Source organism: Carcharodon carcharias, chromosome 4, assembly GCF_017639515.1.
Source record: "Carcharodon carcharias isolate sCarCar2 chromosome 4, sCarCar2.pri, whole genome shotgun sequence".
Lineage (NCBI taxonomy): Eukaryota > Metazoa > Chordata > Chondrichthyes > Lamniformes > Lamnidae > Carcharodon > Carcharodon carcharias.
In genome coordinates, this window is record NC_054470.1 from 61,590,965 (window position 1) to 61,607,021 (window position 16,057).

The 16,057-nt window shown below is 39.1% G+C and overlaps 1 protein-coding gene and 1 long non-coding RNA gene across 6 annotated transcripts in view; one reads left to right on the forward strand and one right to left on the reverse strand.

Annotated features, from left to right (window-relative positions):
- LOC121277367 (tudor domain-containing protein 7-like) overlaps positions 1-16,057 on the forward strand; it is a 150,207-nt gene that overhangs the window by 133,053 nt on the left and 1,097 nt on the right. For all 5 annotated transcript variants that reach the window (XM_041186749.1, XM_041186750.1, XM_041186751.1 and 2 more), the window contains 3 exons: positions 1,978-2,088; positions 2,180-2,676; positions 6,287-6,447. In XM_041186749.1, coding sequence (XP_041042683.1) covers positions 1,978-2,088; positions 2,180-2,676; positions 6,287-6,447 — 769 coding nt within the window. The remainder of the gene's footprint in view (positions 1-1,977; positions 2,089-2,179; positions 2,677-6,286; positions 6,448-16,057) is intronic.
- LOC121277370 overlaps positions 2,962-16,057 on the reverse strand; it is a 33,287-nt gene continuing 20,191 nt past the window's right edge. Inside the window, exon 3 of the long non-coding RNA XR_005942867.1 lies at positions 2,962-3,297. This is a non-coding gene — a long non-coding RNA (uncharacterized LOC121277370). The remainder of the gene's footprint in view (positions 3,298-16,057) is intronic.

Consider the following 16,057-nt stretch of genomic DNA (forward strand, 5'->3'; position numbering starts at 1 on the left):
CAATTTGTAAAAATGTTCTATGTTAATATAATCTCTGAGTTCAAATGCACGGTAGGAGCCTTGAGAATATATCAAATGGCAAACAAGTAGCTCTTATGAGGTCCATATATTTTCTTTCTGGGGATTGAGGTTGAAGGATGGATGGCCTGCGTTCTAGGTTCTTAAAGGAAGTGGCTGCAGAGATGGCGGATGCATTAGTTGTAATCTTCCAAAATTCCCTAGGTTCTGGGAAGGTCCTAGCAGATAGGAATGCTGCAAATGTAACGCCATTATTCAAGAAAGGAGGGAAACAGAAAGCAAGAAATATAGACCAGTTAGTCTTATCTCATTGCTAAGATGCTAGAACCCATTATTAAGAGGTTGTCAGACATTTAGAAAAGCATGATAGAATCAGGCAGAGTCAGTATGTTTCTGTGAAAGTGAAATTTACTAGAATTCTTTTGAGGATGTAAAAAACAGGGTGGATAAAGGGCAATCAGTTGATGTGTATTTTGATTTCCAAAGGCATTTGATAAAGTGCCACAGAAAAGGTTACTGCACAAGAAAAGAGCTTATGGTGTTGGGGGTGTTGCATCAGCATGTTTAAGAGGATTGGCCAACTAACAGGAAACAGTTAGAATAAATTGATTATTTTCAGGTTGACAAGCTGTAGAGATCAGTGCTGGGGCCTCAACAATTTAAGATCTACATTAATGACTTGGATGAAGAGACCGACTGTTTGTAGTCAAATTTATTGATGTTACAAAAATAGGTAGGAACTTGTGAGGAGAATGCCAAGTGTCTGCAAAGGGATATCGATAGATTAAATGAGTGGGAAAAAATTTGGCAGATGGAGTATAATGTGGGAAAATATGAGGTTGGACGCTTTGACAGGAAGGTTAGAAAAGCAGAGTATTATTTAAATGGAGAGAGACTGTCAGAATGCTGCAGTACAGAGGGATCTGGGTGTCAGTGTATATGAATCATGAAAAGTTAGCACACAGATACAGCTGGTAATTAGGAACGCAAATAGAATATTGGCTTTTATTACAAGGGGGACAGAATATAAAATAGGGAAGTGTTGCTACAACCGTACAGGGCATTGTTGAGATAATAGATTAGAGTTGGGTGAACAGTTTTGGGATATACTTTCATTGGAAACAGTTCAGAGAATGTTCAGTAGACTGATTTCTGGGATGAATTAGTTGCATTATGAGGAAAGGTTGAGCAGTTTGTGCCTATATTCATTGCAGTTTAGAAGAATGAGAGGTGCCCTTATTGAACCATATAAGATTCTGACGGGGCTTGACAGAGTAGATACAAAGAGAATGTTTCCTTTCATTTGGGGAATCTAGAACTAGGGGCACAGTTTAAAAATAAGGGGTCTCCCATTTAAGACGGATGAAAATTTTCTTCTGAGGGTCATTAGTCTTTGGTATTCTCTTTTCAAGTGAGCAATGGAGCCTGGGTCATTGAATATATTGAAGGCTGAACTAGACATTTGTTTAATCAACAAGGGAGTCGAGGGTTATGGAGGTGCAGGCAGGAAAATGAAGCTAAAGCCACAGTCAGATCAACAGTGATCTACTTGAATGGCAGAGCAGGCTTGATGGGCCAAATGGCCTATTCCTGCTCTTATTTCTTTGATCTTATCATATACAGGTATTGTGTATCTACATATATCCCCTCCTACCTCCCAACCCCTTTCCTAATTGTCTCCCTTCTTCTGAAAGCAGTGTCTCACACTGTGGTATAATTTTACAGATCTTAGCAACCCTTTAAGACCTCATCCAAGTGGACATTCTTCATGTGGCAGTGATATTAATGGGTTATTGCATCGTAGACAGAACAGCTGAGTTTGATCATGTCTTCACTGAGTTTCACAAAGATATCTTTCAGAAGGGATCGTTGATTAGTGACTAGGAACAGAAATCTTAAATTTGTAGACATGAAAGGTTATATTTTAAAATTTGATTGTGGCAATTGCTTCTTTCTTAGGCCATAAAGTGCTGCTTGGCAGACCTCACGTTTAATATTGGCATGTGGACACCGGATGCAGTACTGTGGCTTAGAGACACTGTGTTAAACTGCTCTGATTGCAGCATTAAGGTAAATGTAGGATGAATGTGTTACTGCAAGATTACCTTGTGATTTTGGTCTCAAAGGCTCAGTTGTAATTGTTGATTTTTACTTTTTGCAGGTTGTGAAAGTTGATGAGGCTAAAGGACTAGTTCATATTTACTTATTTACTTCAAAAAATTTTCCCAATCCGGAACGTAGCATAAATCATAAAATAACAAATGCAGACCTGTGGAAGCACAGGAAGGATGTTTACCTGAGTGTTGAACGAAGTTCTACTACCAGCTTTCCAAGCAATAAAGGTGATGCAAATATTGCATCAGAGTTTGATACCAAAAGCCCAGTCAAGGACTTTGGTATTGCACCAATCAAGATGGTCGCCCCACACATTGTACACAATGTGCTTCCTTCACCATTTGTTTTGCCGCAGCCTGGGGAGCACATGGATGTCTTTATTTCGGTAGCTTGTCATCCAGGGCACTTTGTTTTTCAACCCTGGCAGGAACTGTACAAGTTAGAGGTTCTTATGGAAGAAATGGTCCTCTATTACAACAGTACTGAGTGGCAATCTGTGCCAATAGAAAAGAACAAAATATTTGTTGCCCAGCTGGATAACAAGTAAGTATTTTAGCTTAAATGTATTTACTATAAAATATGTAAAGTACCAGTATTGAAAGAAAAATGCAGATATGTATTTCTGGTTGCAGGTGGCTGTGCTAGATTTTTGGTTATTTAGTAAGACCTATGCAACATTTACTGTTTCAGTTTAATGATTTATTGTATTTTAGTCATGTACCAGTAGAAAACACTTTATTTTGGGGAAGACAAAGGGTGCCTGGCTATCTATCACTGTTACATTTCAAATAATTTGCACAAAACAGCAAATTGGAATTACATAAAAAGTAAATTTATTTTGTGCAGTGCAAAACATATCACAGATCTATTTCGGGAGCATGTTGTAACAATTAATAAGGCGTCCTAAGAGCACCATAGTCCTACATGTACACATTAGTGTTGGTTCATGTATAAGAAAGTTTGGTATCTGCATTTACGCCTGAAAAGACAAAGGGAATGGCTTACAAAGAAGTTAAAGGTGTGTTATAATATGTCTGCCAAAGATGTATAAATGGCACCTCTGTAGAGTAGCCTCATTGATTAATGTGCTTTTTCAAAAAAAATCTCATCACCAGTGAAGTAGTAAAAACAGGAAGTTCTGGAAAAACTTGAGTCTTGCAGAATCTATGGAGAGAGAAATAGAGTTAATGTTTCTCGTCAAATATGACTCTTCCTCTTGAACTTTAAGTATTTATAAAACATCTTTGGATTTTCCTTGCCAGCATTTTTTCATGCCTTCTCTTTTCTTTCCTAATTTCCTTTTTAATTTTATCTCTGCATTTTCTATACTATTACTGAACTTTCAACAGTATTGAGCTCTTGGTATCTGACATAAGCCTACTGTCTGCTCTTTGACATCCACTAGGGTTTAGATTTAGGATTCCCACCACTTTTCTTCCTGGGAACTTATTTGGTCTGAACCTTCTCTCCTTGAATACCTTACGTTGCTCTGATACTTGATTTATCGCTGTGTTTCTCAGCTTGATAAAATTAGCCCTTTTCTCCATTTAAAGCAATTACTTTGCTCTTTTCAATAATTAAATATAACTGAATTACGGTCACTACCACCAAAATGCTCTCCCGTTGATACTCTTCCACCCATCTAGCATCATTTCCTAAAATTAAGTTCCTTCTTCTGTTGAGCCTACCTACTGGCTAAAGTAAAATCCTCCTGAATGCATTTTTAGAATTTAGAATTTTAGAACAGCCTCTCTACCTTTTACACAGATTCTAGTCCAGTTAATATTAGGGTAGTTGAAGTCCCTTACCGTTACCGCCCTATTGCTTTTGCACTTATCAGAAATGTGTCGACATATTTGCTCTTCAATCTCCCTCTGATTATAATATTTGGCATATAGTTTATGGTATACTCCTAGCAGTGTGTTTGTCTCAACTCATAAGGCCTCACTTATTCCTTTTGGAATATCATCCCTCCTCTCATCTGTGATTGTTTCTTTAAACAATATTGCAACCCCTACTTTTTTTTATTCCCACTCTATCCTGTCTGAAAACCCTGTAGCCAGGAATGTCAAGCTGGCATTTATGGTGTTTTTGTCATGTTTCAGAAATAGCTATGATATCTGGATTCCAAGTGTCCATCTGTCCTCTCAGCCCATCCATCTTATTTACTTGACTCCTTGCATTGAAGCTTGTGCCATTAATCACTGAACAATTCCTTGTCTTTCAGCACAGTCTAACTCCACAGCACTAAGCTGAACAGTATTTTTCCTTCCCCTTCCCTGCTGAGTGTTTGCTAAGAGGGAAATACTCACCAGAAACTGGAGGGGGAGAAAATCAAATAGATCATATCTGTGTGAACAAGGTTACATTTGTGGAGCAGATAGCTGTCAATCTCATGGTTGTGATTCTCTATTAAAATGGATGTACACAGGTCTTCTTTATGGAGACCTGAAGTTCAGTGTTAAAAAAGTGGAGGAAATAGAGACTAGATATGAGGGTAAGAAAATAATCCCTTTTACTTGCATCTATCTAATTGAGAAGATGAGACGTGAGGCTAAATTCAGATTGGCAGTTTGGAGAGGAGAAAGATTAAAATTAGTAACAAAAAGGGAGCCAAAACTGGACTAAACATTGAAGGAATGAACAATAGACCATCAGTGTAAATAAGCAGAGGTTAGCAAGAAGGAGTAGGCCAGAGGTTTAAAGAAGATATGTGATAATTCAGTTAATTCTATTGGCCTTAAAGTGTTGAAGTGATGTCACATCACCTTGATTTGATGTCATAATACTTAACGTTTAAATTTTTGCATTCCTTCCCACTTCAGTTATTAAGTGCCATTCAGTGTGGAACTGGACCATTTAAGTCAGAAAACTACCAGATTCTGTCTTTAATCTGTTAGTTGGTCTCAGCTGGAGCAATGGTGTGGAATAAATGTTGGCATCAATGGCCCTAGGCTAGGAAATGGACCAGGTTCATGCCCTTGACAGCTGCCAAGTGACCCCTGCTGTGAAGTGACTGTAGGGTAAAGAAAGTATCAGATGTGGCTGAAGGAGCTTCCCAATTGCCAATGTTTGTTATTGAATCTTATGCACTAAAAATGGAAACTGTGTAAGATAGTCAATTCCTATGAGACATTTACTCAACACGAATCACTACCTTCAGAGGAAGAGGGGAGAAAATTGAAAGGGAACAACTTTAATCTTTGAGAATGGGCAGTTACCTAACACCACAAAGTTTTGTAACTAAACCATTATTTCTAGTGATATGGCCAGCACTTAAAGCCTTTGCAGTTGACTACAAGTTGCTATTTCTATCCAGCAGGTGGTGCAAGATGTATTTTACAAATTAGTTCAAGCTGCTCATGCATTAATGGTGTTGCATACAATGTGCTTGTAAATTCAAAAACTTATTAAAGTGGCCAGTTTTAATATAAGCATTTTTCTTCTGCCCCTTCTTTCTTCCCTTCTTGAAGATGTTGAATCCTTTCTGTAGTATTATGCTTGGCTTTTCCAGACATCTTGCAGACTGACCATTCATTCATGTGAGCCAATACAGTGAGTGTCCGCAGGCCTTTTGACCATGGGACTTCATAGCTAAACCCAGTCCTGCCCTCACCCAATATCCACCCTAAATCAGGGATTAGTGTATAATGCTCAGGGGCACGAACAGTGCAATTTTATTTACTACTCTCTCTTCACCCAGATTAAGCAACTCCACTACTCAACTGTATTGTGGAAATTTAAACCACATTGCAGTACTCATGTTCTAGTTACAGTAAAATTTATCACACATTAAGGCTACCAGCTCTGATTGGATCTATTCTTAGAGATTTCATCCTGTGTCCAACTGCCCCGCCCAGTCAAACAGCCTTTGTTCCCATCTATAATATTGTTATAACTAGTAAATGGAAGTGTTCCAAGGAAATAGAAACCATAGCATTTAATGTTTTTAATGGTCCCCTATGATTTTTTCCCCTGGGCTACTTGGAACCGTGTTCAGGAGATTAATCATTAACTCCTGGAGACAACACAAAAAAAGCAATTCTGAAGGGCTGACAACCCTAATATACATTGAGACTTTGGAAACCATTTCTGTTTCTATAAATAACTTAATTATATTTATATGTTTGTTGAATAATTTTTGTAATTCTAGGTGGTACCGTGTATTGGTGAAAGGAATTCTTACAAATGGTTTGGTGTCTGTGTATCAATTGGACTATGGTCGACATGAACTAGTGAGCTGTAGGAAGGTTCAGACACTGGTACAGCAATTCCGTCAATTGCCTTTCCAAGCCATTACAGCCCAGTTAGCAGGTGAGTTAACAAGGATAATTGTAATGGTAGTAAAGTAGATGTCTTGTAATGCTACAAATAGACCATTTTGGCAAGATGTGACGATCCCTGGTGTGCCACAGGGATCAGTGCTGAGACCTCAACCTTCTATAATTTCTATAAATGACTTGGATGAAGGGACTAAAGATATGGTTGCTAAATTTGCTTATGACACAAAAATAGGTAGGAAAATAAGTTGTGAAGAGGGCATAAGGAGGCTACAAAGGGATATAGATGTGTTAAGTGAGTGGGCAAAGATCTGGCAAATGGAATGTAATGTTTGCAAATGTGAAATTGTCCATTTTGGCAGGCCGAATAAAAAAGAATATTATCTAAATGGTGAGAGATTGCAGAGCTCTGAGATGCAGAGGAATCTGGGTGTCCTAGTGCATGAGTTGCAAAAGGTTAGTATGTAGGTATAACAAGTAATTAGGAAAACTAATAGAATGTTATCATTTATTGCGAGGGGAATTGAATATGAAAGTAGGGAGGTTATGGTTCAGTTTTACAGGGCATTGGTAAGACTGCATCTGGAGTACTGTATACAGTATTAGTCTCCTTACTGAAGGATGTAAATATGTTGGAAGCAGTTCAGAGAAGGTTTACTAGACTAATACCTAGAATGGGTGGGTTGCCTTATGAGGAAGGGTTGGACAGGCTAGACTTGTATCCGCTGGAGTTTAGAAGAGTTGAAGTGTATAAGATCCTGAGGGGTCTTGTCAGAGTGGATGTGGAAAGGATGTTTCCTCTTGAGAGAACCTGGAACTAGGGTTCACTGTTTAAAACTAATGGGTCACCCATTTAAGACAGCTGAGGATAATTTTTTTTCTGAGGACTGAGTGTCTTTGGAACTTTCTTCTTCAAGAGGTGGTGGAAGCAGAGTCTTTGAATATTTTTAAGGCAGAGGAAGGTAGATTCAAGGGGGTGAAAGGTTATCGGGGGTAGGCAGGAGTGTGGAGTTGAGGTTATAATCAGATCAGCCATGATCTTATTGAACGGCGAAGCATGATTGAGGGGCCGAGTGGTCTACTCCTCCTAATTCGCATGTTCATATTTTATTAAATTAATAATTATCAGTACTTATATCTGTTTAAACTGAAAACAGTTTCAGAAACGATATCCTGTTCCTGGATGTCACAAACTTCAGGATGAGAACTGGCAATCAATTGGGTTATTTGCATTGTGTACATATCGTCTATTTCTTGATTTGAAAGCATGTAAAATACCTCAAAATAATTAATTTTTTAACCAATTTGAATTAGTCTTTTCAGTATATACTAAGTGTTTTATATCCTTGGTATATGAAACCTTCTGACTTATGCCCATCAAAAAAGAAAATTGGTGATGCTTTTAGCTACTACTAAACATAAATTGTCATTGATCAAAACGTAACTAGCTTAATGTAAGTGAATTGTTCTAATAATAAATAGATTATCACTCTAACTCTGCAGTAATTACATCAGTTGCCACTGCTGTCCATTGTATCTATTACCCCAAAAAACATACTTTTCTGTAGCTGCAAAGAAAAGAAAGGTGATATACAAGATTGACTTTCTTTTAAAGGCTTTAAAAATTGATTAGGATTCACTCCTGGTTGATGGCCTCTGAAATCAAGATGGGATGCCGTGATCATTCCTAGCTCTCATTATCCACTTTGTCAACTGACTCACTTTTTGACTCATGTTGATGAATTCTGTGATGTGCAAGTACCACAAATGGATACTTGAAAGAGACTGGGAGTGACAAGTTTGAAAATTGCAATTGCTATATTTTTCCATAATAGCTGAATTTGGGTGCAATCGTCTTCAAATGCAAGAGCATTAATTAGTATATTGATACACTGATATATTGACACATTACATTGGAAGCCGTGAAATTCAGGGAGCAAATAACTGGGCAACAGTCATCCTGAACTTCTACTGGCCAGATTCTCATGCTTTCAATCATAGCATTGTACAGTACAAAGGAGCACGTTTGGCCAAAAGAGTTGAAAAGTTATCCAATTAGTCCTACTTCCGTGCTCTTTTCCCATAGGCTTGCAATATTTCCTTTCCAAGTATGTATCAAATTCCCTTTTGAAAGTTACTACTGAATCTGCTGCCACTACCTTTACAGGCAGTGCCTTCCAGATCATAACTTGCTACACCAAAAAAGCGTCAACAACACCCTCTTCCCTGGTTCTTTTGCCAAACATTTTATGTTTGTGTCCTCTGGTTGCGGGCCCACCTGCCAATAGAAACACTTTATCCTCATTAACTCTCAAAAGCCCCCAATTTTGAATATGTCCATTAAATCTCTCCTTAACCTATTCTAAGGAGCATGATCACAGTCTGTCCACAACTGAAGTCCCTCATTCCTGTTAGCCTGAGTAAATTTCACACCCTCTCCAAGCCCTTGACTTCCTAAAAAGTGGTGCCCAGAACTGGACACAGTATTACAGCTGAGGCCTAATTAGTGATTACTTATGTAACCTATGCCTCTATTCATAAAACCAAGCGTCCCCATTTACCTTTTTAAACAGCCTTACCAACTTGTTTTGCTACTTTAGAAAATTTGTATATGTAAAGCCTCTTTTCTGCATCCTGTTTGAATTGTATCATTTAGTTTATACTGTTGCTCCTCATTCTTCCTCGCACAAATGAAGTGTAGCACATTCTCGGTCCAAACATTGAGCAGATACATTTTGGCATATTAGTCCTCTAGATGATATTTGTAAAGAGGCTTTTTTATGGTCCAAGGCTTTGGGCTTTGATTTTTCTCAATTTATGTTTTGTACGAATAAGGAATAAGTCTTGGGAGTTGCTTGTTTCCCATGGTGAATACCCCTAAGTCAATCAAATGATCAAGCCAGGTGGTAGCTAGATGGATGTTTGAGCATATCCTTCACTGTTGCTGTGTTGCAGGAAAGAATGCCAATGACAAATTAAAGATCATTCTATGGTTGCTTCCTCAATTGGATATCTCTGTCAGGTTCTAATTGATCATATTTGTAAGCAAACACATGGAATAATCCTTACACACGTGTGAAATATTGCTGTGTGTACTGTTGTCACAGCTCCTCTACAGGCCCTCAAAGCTCACCCACCTGTGAATTTTCCTGATGAATGTCTAAACATTTGGACTTTACAGCTATGACAAAAGTTAGCCATTAAGTACAATGATAGACTCTAAGTATTAACTCTCTCAAATCATAGAATAGTTACAACACCGAAGGAGGCCATTCAGCCAGTTGTTTCCATGCCAGCTCTCTGGAAGAGTAAATTAGCTAATTCCACTCCCTTACTTTTTTGCCATAGCCCTGTAAATCTTCTTTTCAGGTGTTCATTCAATTCCTTTCTAAAGTTCCAATTGTATGTGGCTCCACTGCATTGAGGCAGTACATTTCAGATCCTAACCGCTCACTACATTTTTTTAAAAAAATTTCCTCCTGTAACCATTGCTACTTTTGCCAATCACCTTAAATCTGTGTCCTCAAGCCTACACGTCCTTCCTAAAATGCAGTGCCCAGAATTGGACGCAATACTTCAGTTGATGCCAAGCTCAGCTGATGGGAACACCACCATCTTCAATTTCCTCTCCAAGCCACACGCCAATTTGACTTGGAACTATATCGCCATTCCTTCACTGCTGGGTCAAAATCCTGGAACACCCTTTCAAACAGCACTATGGGTATACCTACATCACAATGGCTGCAGCAGTTCAAGAAGGCAGTTCACCACCTTCTCAAGAGCAATTCAGTGGCCAGTGACACCCACATCCTGTGAAAGAATTTATTTTTAAAAGCCAGAGTTTATATAAGTTAATCATAACATCCTTGCCTTTGTACTCCATATTTCTATTTAGAAAGCCCCAGGATCTCATATGCCCTTATAACCTCTTCCTCAACTTGCCGTGCCATCTTTAACAATTTGTGCACATATACCCCCAGGTCCCTCTGTACCTGCACCCCTTTTAGAATTGTGCCTTTTTTATATTGTCGTCTTGTTGCCCACTAAAATCTAGGTTATTAACATATACTAAGAAAAGCAGTGATCCTGGTACAGATCCTGGGGAACTGCATGTCATCTTCCATCTGAAAAATAACTTCATTGGTTCTATCTGTTTTCTATAACTAGCGAACTTCATTTCCATGCTGCAGTTTTCCTTTTTTATTTCATGGGCTTAAACTTTGCTAGCTAGACTTTGGAAATTCTTATCCACCCAATGAACCACATTACCCTCATCAGCCCTCTTGAATTTTTTGATGAGGTAACAATCAAGTTAGTTAAATACTATTTGCCTTTAGCAAATCTGTGCTGGCTTCCCCTATTGAATCTGCACTTGTCCAAATGACTTTTTGTCCTGGATTATCATCTCTAAAAGCTTTCCCACCACTGAGGTTAAACTGACTCGCCTGTCGTTGCTGGATTTATCCTTACACCTCTTTTTGAAGAAGGCTGTAACATACACAATTCTCCAGTCGTCTGACACCACCCCCTTATATAAAGAAGATTGGAAGATTATGGCCAGTACCAATTCAATTTCCACCTTTCCTTTTTCCATATTTGGATGCATCTAATCAGATCCTGGTGATTTACTAACTTTATGTACAGCTAGATTTTCTAATAACTATCAATCTTCAGTCCATCCGGTTTCTCAATTGCCCCTTTTACTGATTTTTGGCAGCATTTTCCTTTAAAGATAGATGCAAAATACTCATTTAGTACCTGAGCCATTCCCTCTTAATCCAGGGATAAATCCCCCTTTTGGTTTCTAATTAGCCCTACCCTCCTTTTACTGCCCTTTTACTAATTATTTGCTTTTAGCAGACTTTTAGATTGCTTGTGAGCTACCAGTCTCTTCTCAAACTTCCTTTGCCTCTCTGGTTCCCTTTTCCACTTCCCCTCTGAGATTTTGATATGCAGCCTGGTTCTCGCTTGTATTTATCAATCTTATATCTCTCATACAAACCCTTTTTTCTACTTCATCTTATTCATCATCTCTTTTGTTATTAAGCTTTGGTCGCCCAATCTTTCCCCCTCTTGGGAATATACATCCACTGTACTTGTATCATCTCCTCTTTAAAGGAAGCCTAATAATATTCTGTTACAACTTTACCTGCCAATCTTTGATCCCGATTTATCTCGGACAGATCTGTTCTCACCTCATTGAAATTGGCCCTCCTCCAGTTAAGTTTTTTTTTACTTTAGATTGCTCCTTGTCCTTTTCCATGCTTAACCTAAACTTTATACTCTGATCACTGTTCCCAAAAAGTTCCCAGACTGGCATTGATCCATTTGACCCACCCCATTCCCCAGAGTCAGGCCCAGCAGGGCCTCCTTCTTTGAGCTGGAAACATACTGATTAAGAAAATTCCCTTGAACACACTTCAGAAACTCTTCTTCCTCTCTGCTCTTTACACTATTACTATCCCAAACTATATTAAGATAACTGAAGTTCCTCATTATCAGTAATCTACAATCCTTGTGCCTCTGTATAATTTTCCTGTAAATTTGCTCCTTAATATCTTCCCCACTAGCTGGTTGCTTATACAATACACCCTGTAATGCATTCATCCTTAATTCTAACCAAATAGAATCAGTCCTTGACCCCTCCAGAACATCATCTCTCCCCAGCACCATAATCTTATCCTTAATCATTACAGCTACCCGTCCTCCTTTCTTTCCTCTCTGCATTTCCTGAATACCTTGTAAATAGGAATATTTAGTACCTTGTCCTGCCCTTTTTTGAAACAGGTCTCTGTTATCACCACAATATTCCTATGTGGCTATCTGCAGCTCACTAACCAAGATTTGCATGTTTGTACATGCATTGTAAATCTAATTTAGACCTTAATACATTACCTCCTTAGTCTGACCCCACCTAATACCTTACTATTTCTCTCATGCTATCTGCTTCCAATCCTTCATGTACTTGTTTATCCTTCCCCCTGCCAATTTAGCCCTCGCATAGCACACCAGGAGGATATTTGGTTTGGCTCTGTAGTTGCAGTCCATCAGACCTGTATGGGCCCCACCTCCCTGAAAACTGATCCCGATATCCCAGGAGTCTAAAGTCTTAAATCTTCCTGCCTGTAGCAGCTCTCTAACCATACATTCATCAACTCTATCCAATTTCTATACTCACTCATCTGTGGCACTGGGAGCAATCCTGAGATTACAACCTTTGAAGTCATGATTGCTAGTCTGTTTTCTAGTTCCCTAAAATTTGCTTGCAGGACCTCATTCCTCTTACCTATGTCGTTGGTACCAATATGGACCATGACCCTGGCTGTTTGATCTCCCCTGTCAGAGTGCTCTCTGTGACGGCCTTCTCCCTGGCACAAAGGAGACAACGTACTATCTGCTGGATTCATGCCTGTTGCTCCAGAAATGCCTGCCTTTTCGCCCTAGAGAATTCCCTATCACTATTTCTTTCCCAATCCTTTTCCTGCACACCTCCCCCCCCACCCCACCAAGCCCTGTACAGCTGAGCCATCAGAACTGAATACTGATTGGAGAGCAAGATGCACTTGGGGACTCTCTGCCTATTTCTCCTTGACTATCCATTCCCTCTCTGCCTGCATACCCTTAAACTGCCGTATGACCACTTCCAGAAATGTGGTATCCATATAGATGTCAGCCTAGTGGATGCACCAGATGCTGCCGAAACTTCAAAACCTGGAACTGAGCTGCTCCAGCTGATGATACTTCCTGAACATGTGGTGTCCAGGACACAAAGCATCCTGGAGTACCTACATTGAACAGGATGTGCACTCCAGGATCGAGGTGCCCTTCTATGCCTCTAATTATTTGATGAATTAACCTTAACAGGAATAAACCGAAAATTTGTTAAAGATTTATATAAAGAAGTTCAGATCAGGTAGTGGAAGCCTGATACCACTTTTGGAATTGTACCCCAGTATTCACAGTTAAGACAGGACATTTTTGGAATTTAGATAAATTAAGTTAGTTTGCATGTTCAGAATCCCAGGATCAATTCCTGATGTGAACTATGTTAGCTCCGTGGGCAAATGGAGTGCAGCTGACTAACTGAGTGAAGACTTGGAGTTTGGTGATAGGGGAGTTTTAAGTGTTAATTTTGTTCTTAAATTTTGCTCTAAAATCTAAGCTAGTCTGTAATTAGCAGTAACTGGAAAGCACTGTGTAAGCAGGCTTAGTTCTTTCTTTCTTGCAGTTTAGACAGGGTAAACTCACTCTCAGCTGTGAGAGCTGAGTAGTTAATTAGCTAACTGGTTGGAATCTGGTTACTATAGCTCCAGTTCAGTTTACTATAAATTCAGGGTTCCTTAGTACAGCCTTGGCAAACAGAATGCAGCTGACAAACTGAGTGAAGATTTGGAGTTTGGTGAGAGGGGAGTTCAGTGAAGGAGAAGGAGGAATTTGTTTCCTTTTTCTGTCTTTCTCACCCCATTGAAATCGGTGCTTGGTCTGCTACAGGGAAACGAGATCAGATGGGCAAAGATAGCATAGATGAGGAGTTCATAGAATGTTTTCGGGAAGGTTTCTTAAAGTAGCACATTCTGGGACCAACCAGAGAGCAGGCTATACTAGACCGGTGATTGAGCAACAAGATAGGATTAATTGATAACCTCCTCATGAAGGCACCCCTAGGTGGCAACTATCATAATATGATTGAATTTTACATTCATTATGAGAAACGAATGCCAACACTAGTATTTTAAACTTAAATAAGGGCAATTATGAGGGCATGATATCAGAGCTATCTAAAGTGAACTGGCAAATAAGGTTAAGGGATATGTCAATAGAAACTCAATGGCAGACATTTAAAGGCATATTTCAGAATACACAGAATATATACATTCTAATGAGAAAGAAAACTTCCAAGGGGAGGGCCCACCATCCGTAGCTAACTAAAAAAGTTAAAGACAGAATCAAACCTAAAAAAAAAGCATATCATTACACAAAGATGGGTAGCAGGTCAGAAAATTGGAAAGAATATAAAGAACAGCAAAGAATGACGAAAAGATAAATAAGGAGGGAAAAATTAGAGTGCGAGAGAAAGCTAGCTGGTAATATAAATATGGATAGTAAGAATTTCCATAGAAATTTAAATAAGGAAATAGTTAACAAAGTGAGCATCGGTCCTATAGAAAGTGCATCGGGGGAATTGATAATGGAAAGTAGGAAGATGGCAGATGAATTAAACAGATATTTTGCTTCACTCTTCAGTATAGAGGACACAAGAAACATTCCAAAATAGCTGTAAATCGGGAAATAGAAGAGATGGAGTAACTTGGGGAAAATTACAATCACCAGGGAAGTGGAACTGAACAAATTGTTGGGGCTGACAAATCCCCAGATCCGGTTGGACTTCATCCTAAAGCCTTGAAAGAAGTTGCTAGTGAAATGGTTGATGCATTGGTTTTACTTTTGCAAAGCTCCCTAGATTCGGGGAAGGTTCCATTAGATTGAAAAATAGCAAATATACCTCCTTTATTCAAAAAGGGAGCAAGACAGAAGTCAGGAAACTAGGTCAGCTAGCCTAACATCTGTCAAAGGCAAAATTTTAGAAACTATTATTAAAGATGTTATAGCAGGGCACTTAGAAAAATCCAAGGCAGAGTCAACATGGTTTTGTGAAAGGGAAATCATGTCTAACTAATTTATTGGAGTTCTTTGAAGGAGTCACATGTTGTGGATAAAAGGGGAACCGGTGGGTGTACTGTACTTAGATTTCCAGAAGGTGTTTGAGCCACATCAAAGGTTATTGAGGAAAATAACATATTGGCATGGAGAGAAGATTGGCTAGCTAACAAGAAGCAAAGAGTTGGCATAAATGGGTCTTTTTCTGGTTGGCAGGATGTGATGAGTAGTGTGCCACAGGGATCAGTGCTGGGGCATCAACTTTTTACAATTTATCTCAATGACTCAGATGAAGGGACCGAAGGAGTGGTTGCTAAATTTGCTGACGACACAAGATAGGTAGGAAAGTAAATTGTGAAGAGGACGTAAGGAGGCTACCAAGTGATGTAGATAGGTTAAGCAAGTAGGCAAAGATCTGGCAAATGGAGTATAATGTGGGAAAATGTGAAATTGTCCATTTTGGCAGAAAAAAATAAAAAAGCTTCTTATCTAAATGGTGAGAGATTGCAGAGCTCTGAGATTCAGAGGGATCTGGGTGTCCTAGTGCATGAATCACAAGGTTAGAATGCAGGTACAGCAGGTAATTGGGAAAGCTAATAGAATGTTATCATTTATTGTGAGGGCAATTTATTACAAAAGTAGGGAGGTTATGCTTCAGTTGTACAGGGCATTGGTGACACATCTGGAGTACTGTGTACAGTACTGGTCTTATTTAATGAAAAATGTAAATGCGTTAAAAGCAGTTCAGACAAAGCTTACTAGACGAAAACCAGGAATGGGCGGGTTGACTTATGAGGATGGGCTGGACAGGTTAGGCCTGCATCCACTGGAATTTAGAAGAGTGGGAGGCAACTTAATTGAAACCTTTAACATCCTGAGGGGTCTTGACAGGGTAGATATGGAGACGATGTTTCCTCTTGTGGGAGAATCTAGAACTAGGGGTCACTGTTTATAAATAAGGGGTTGCTCATTTACGACAGAGATGA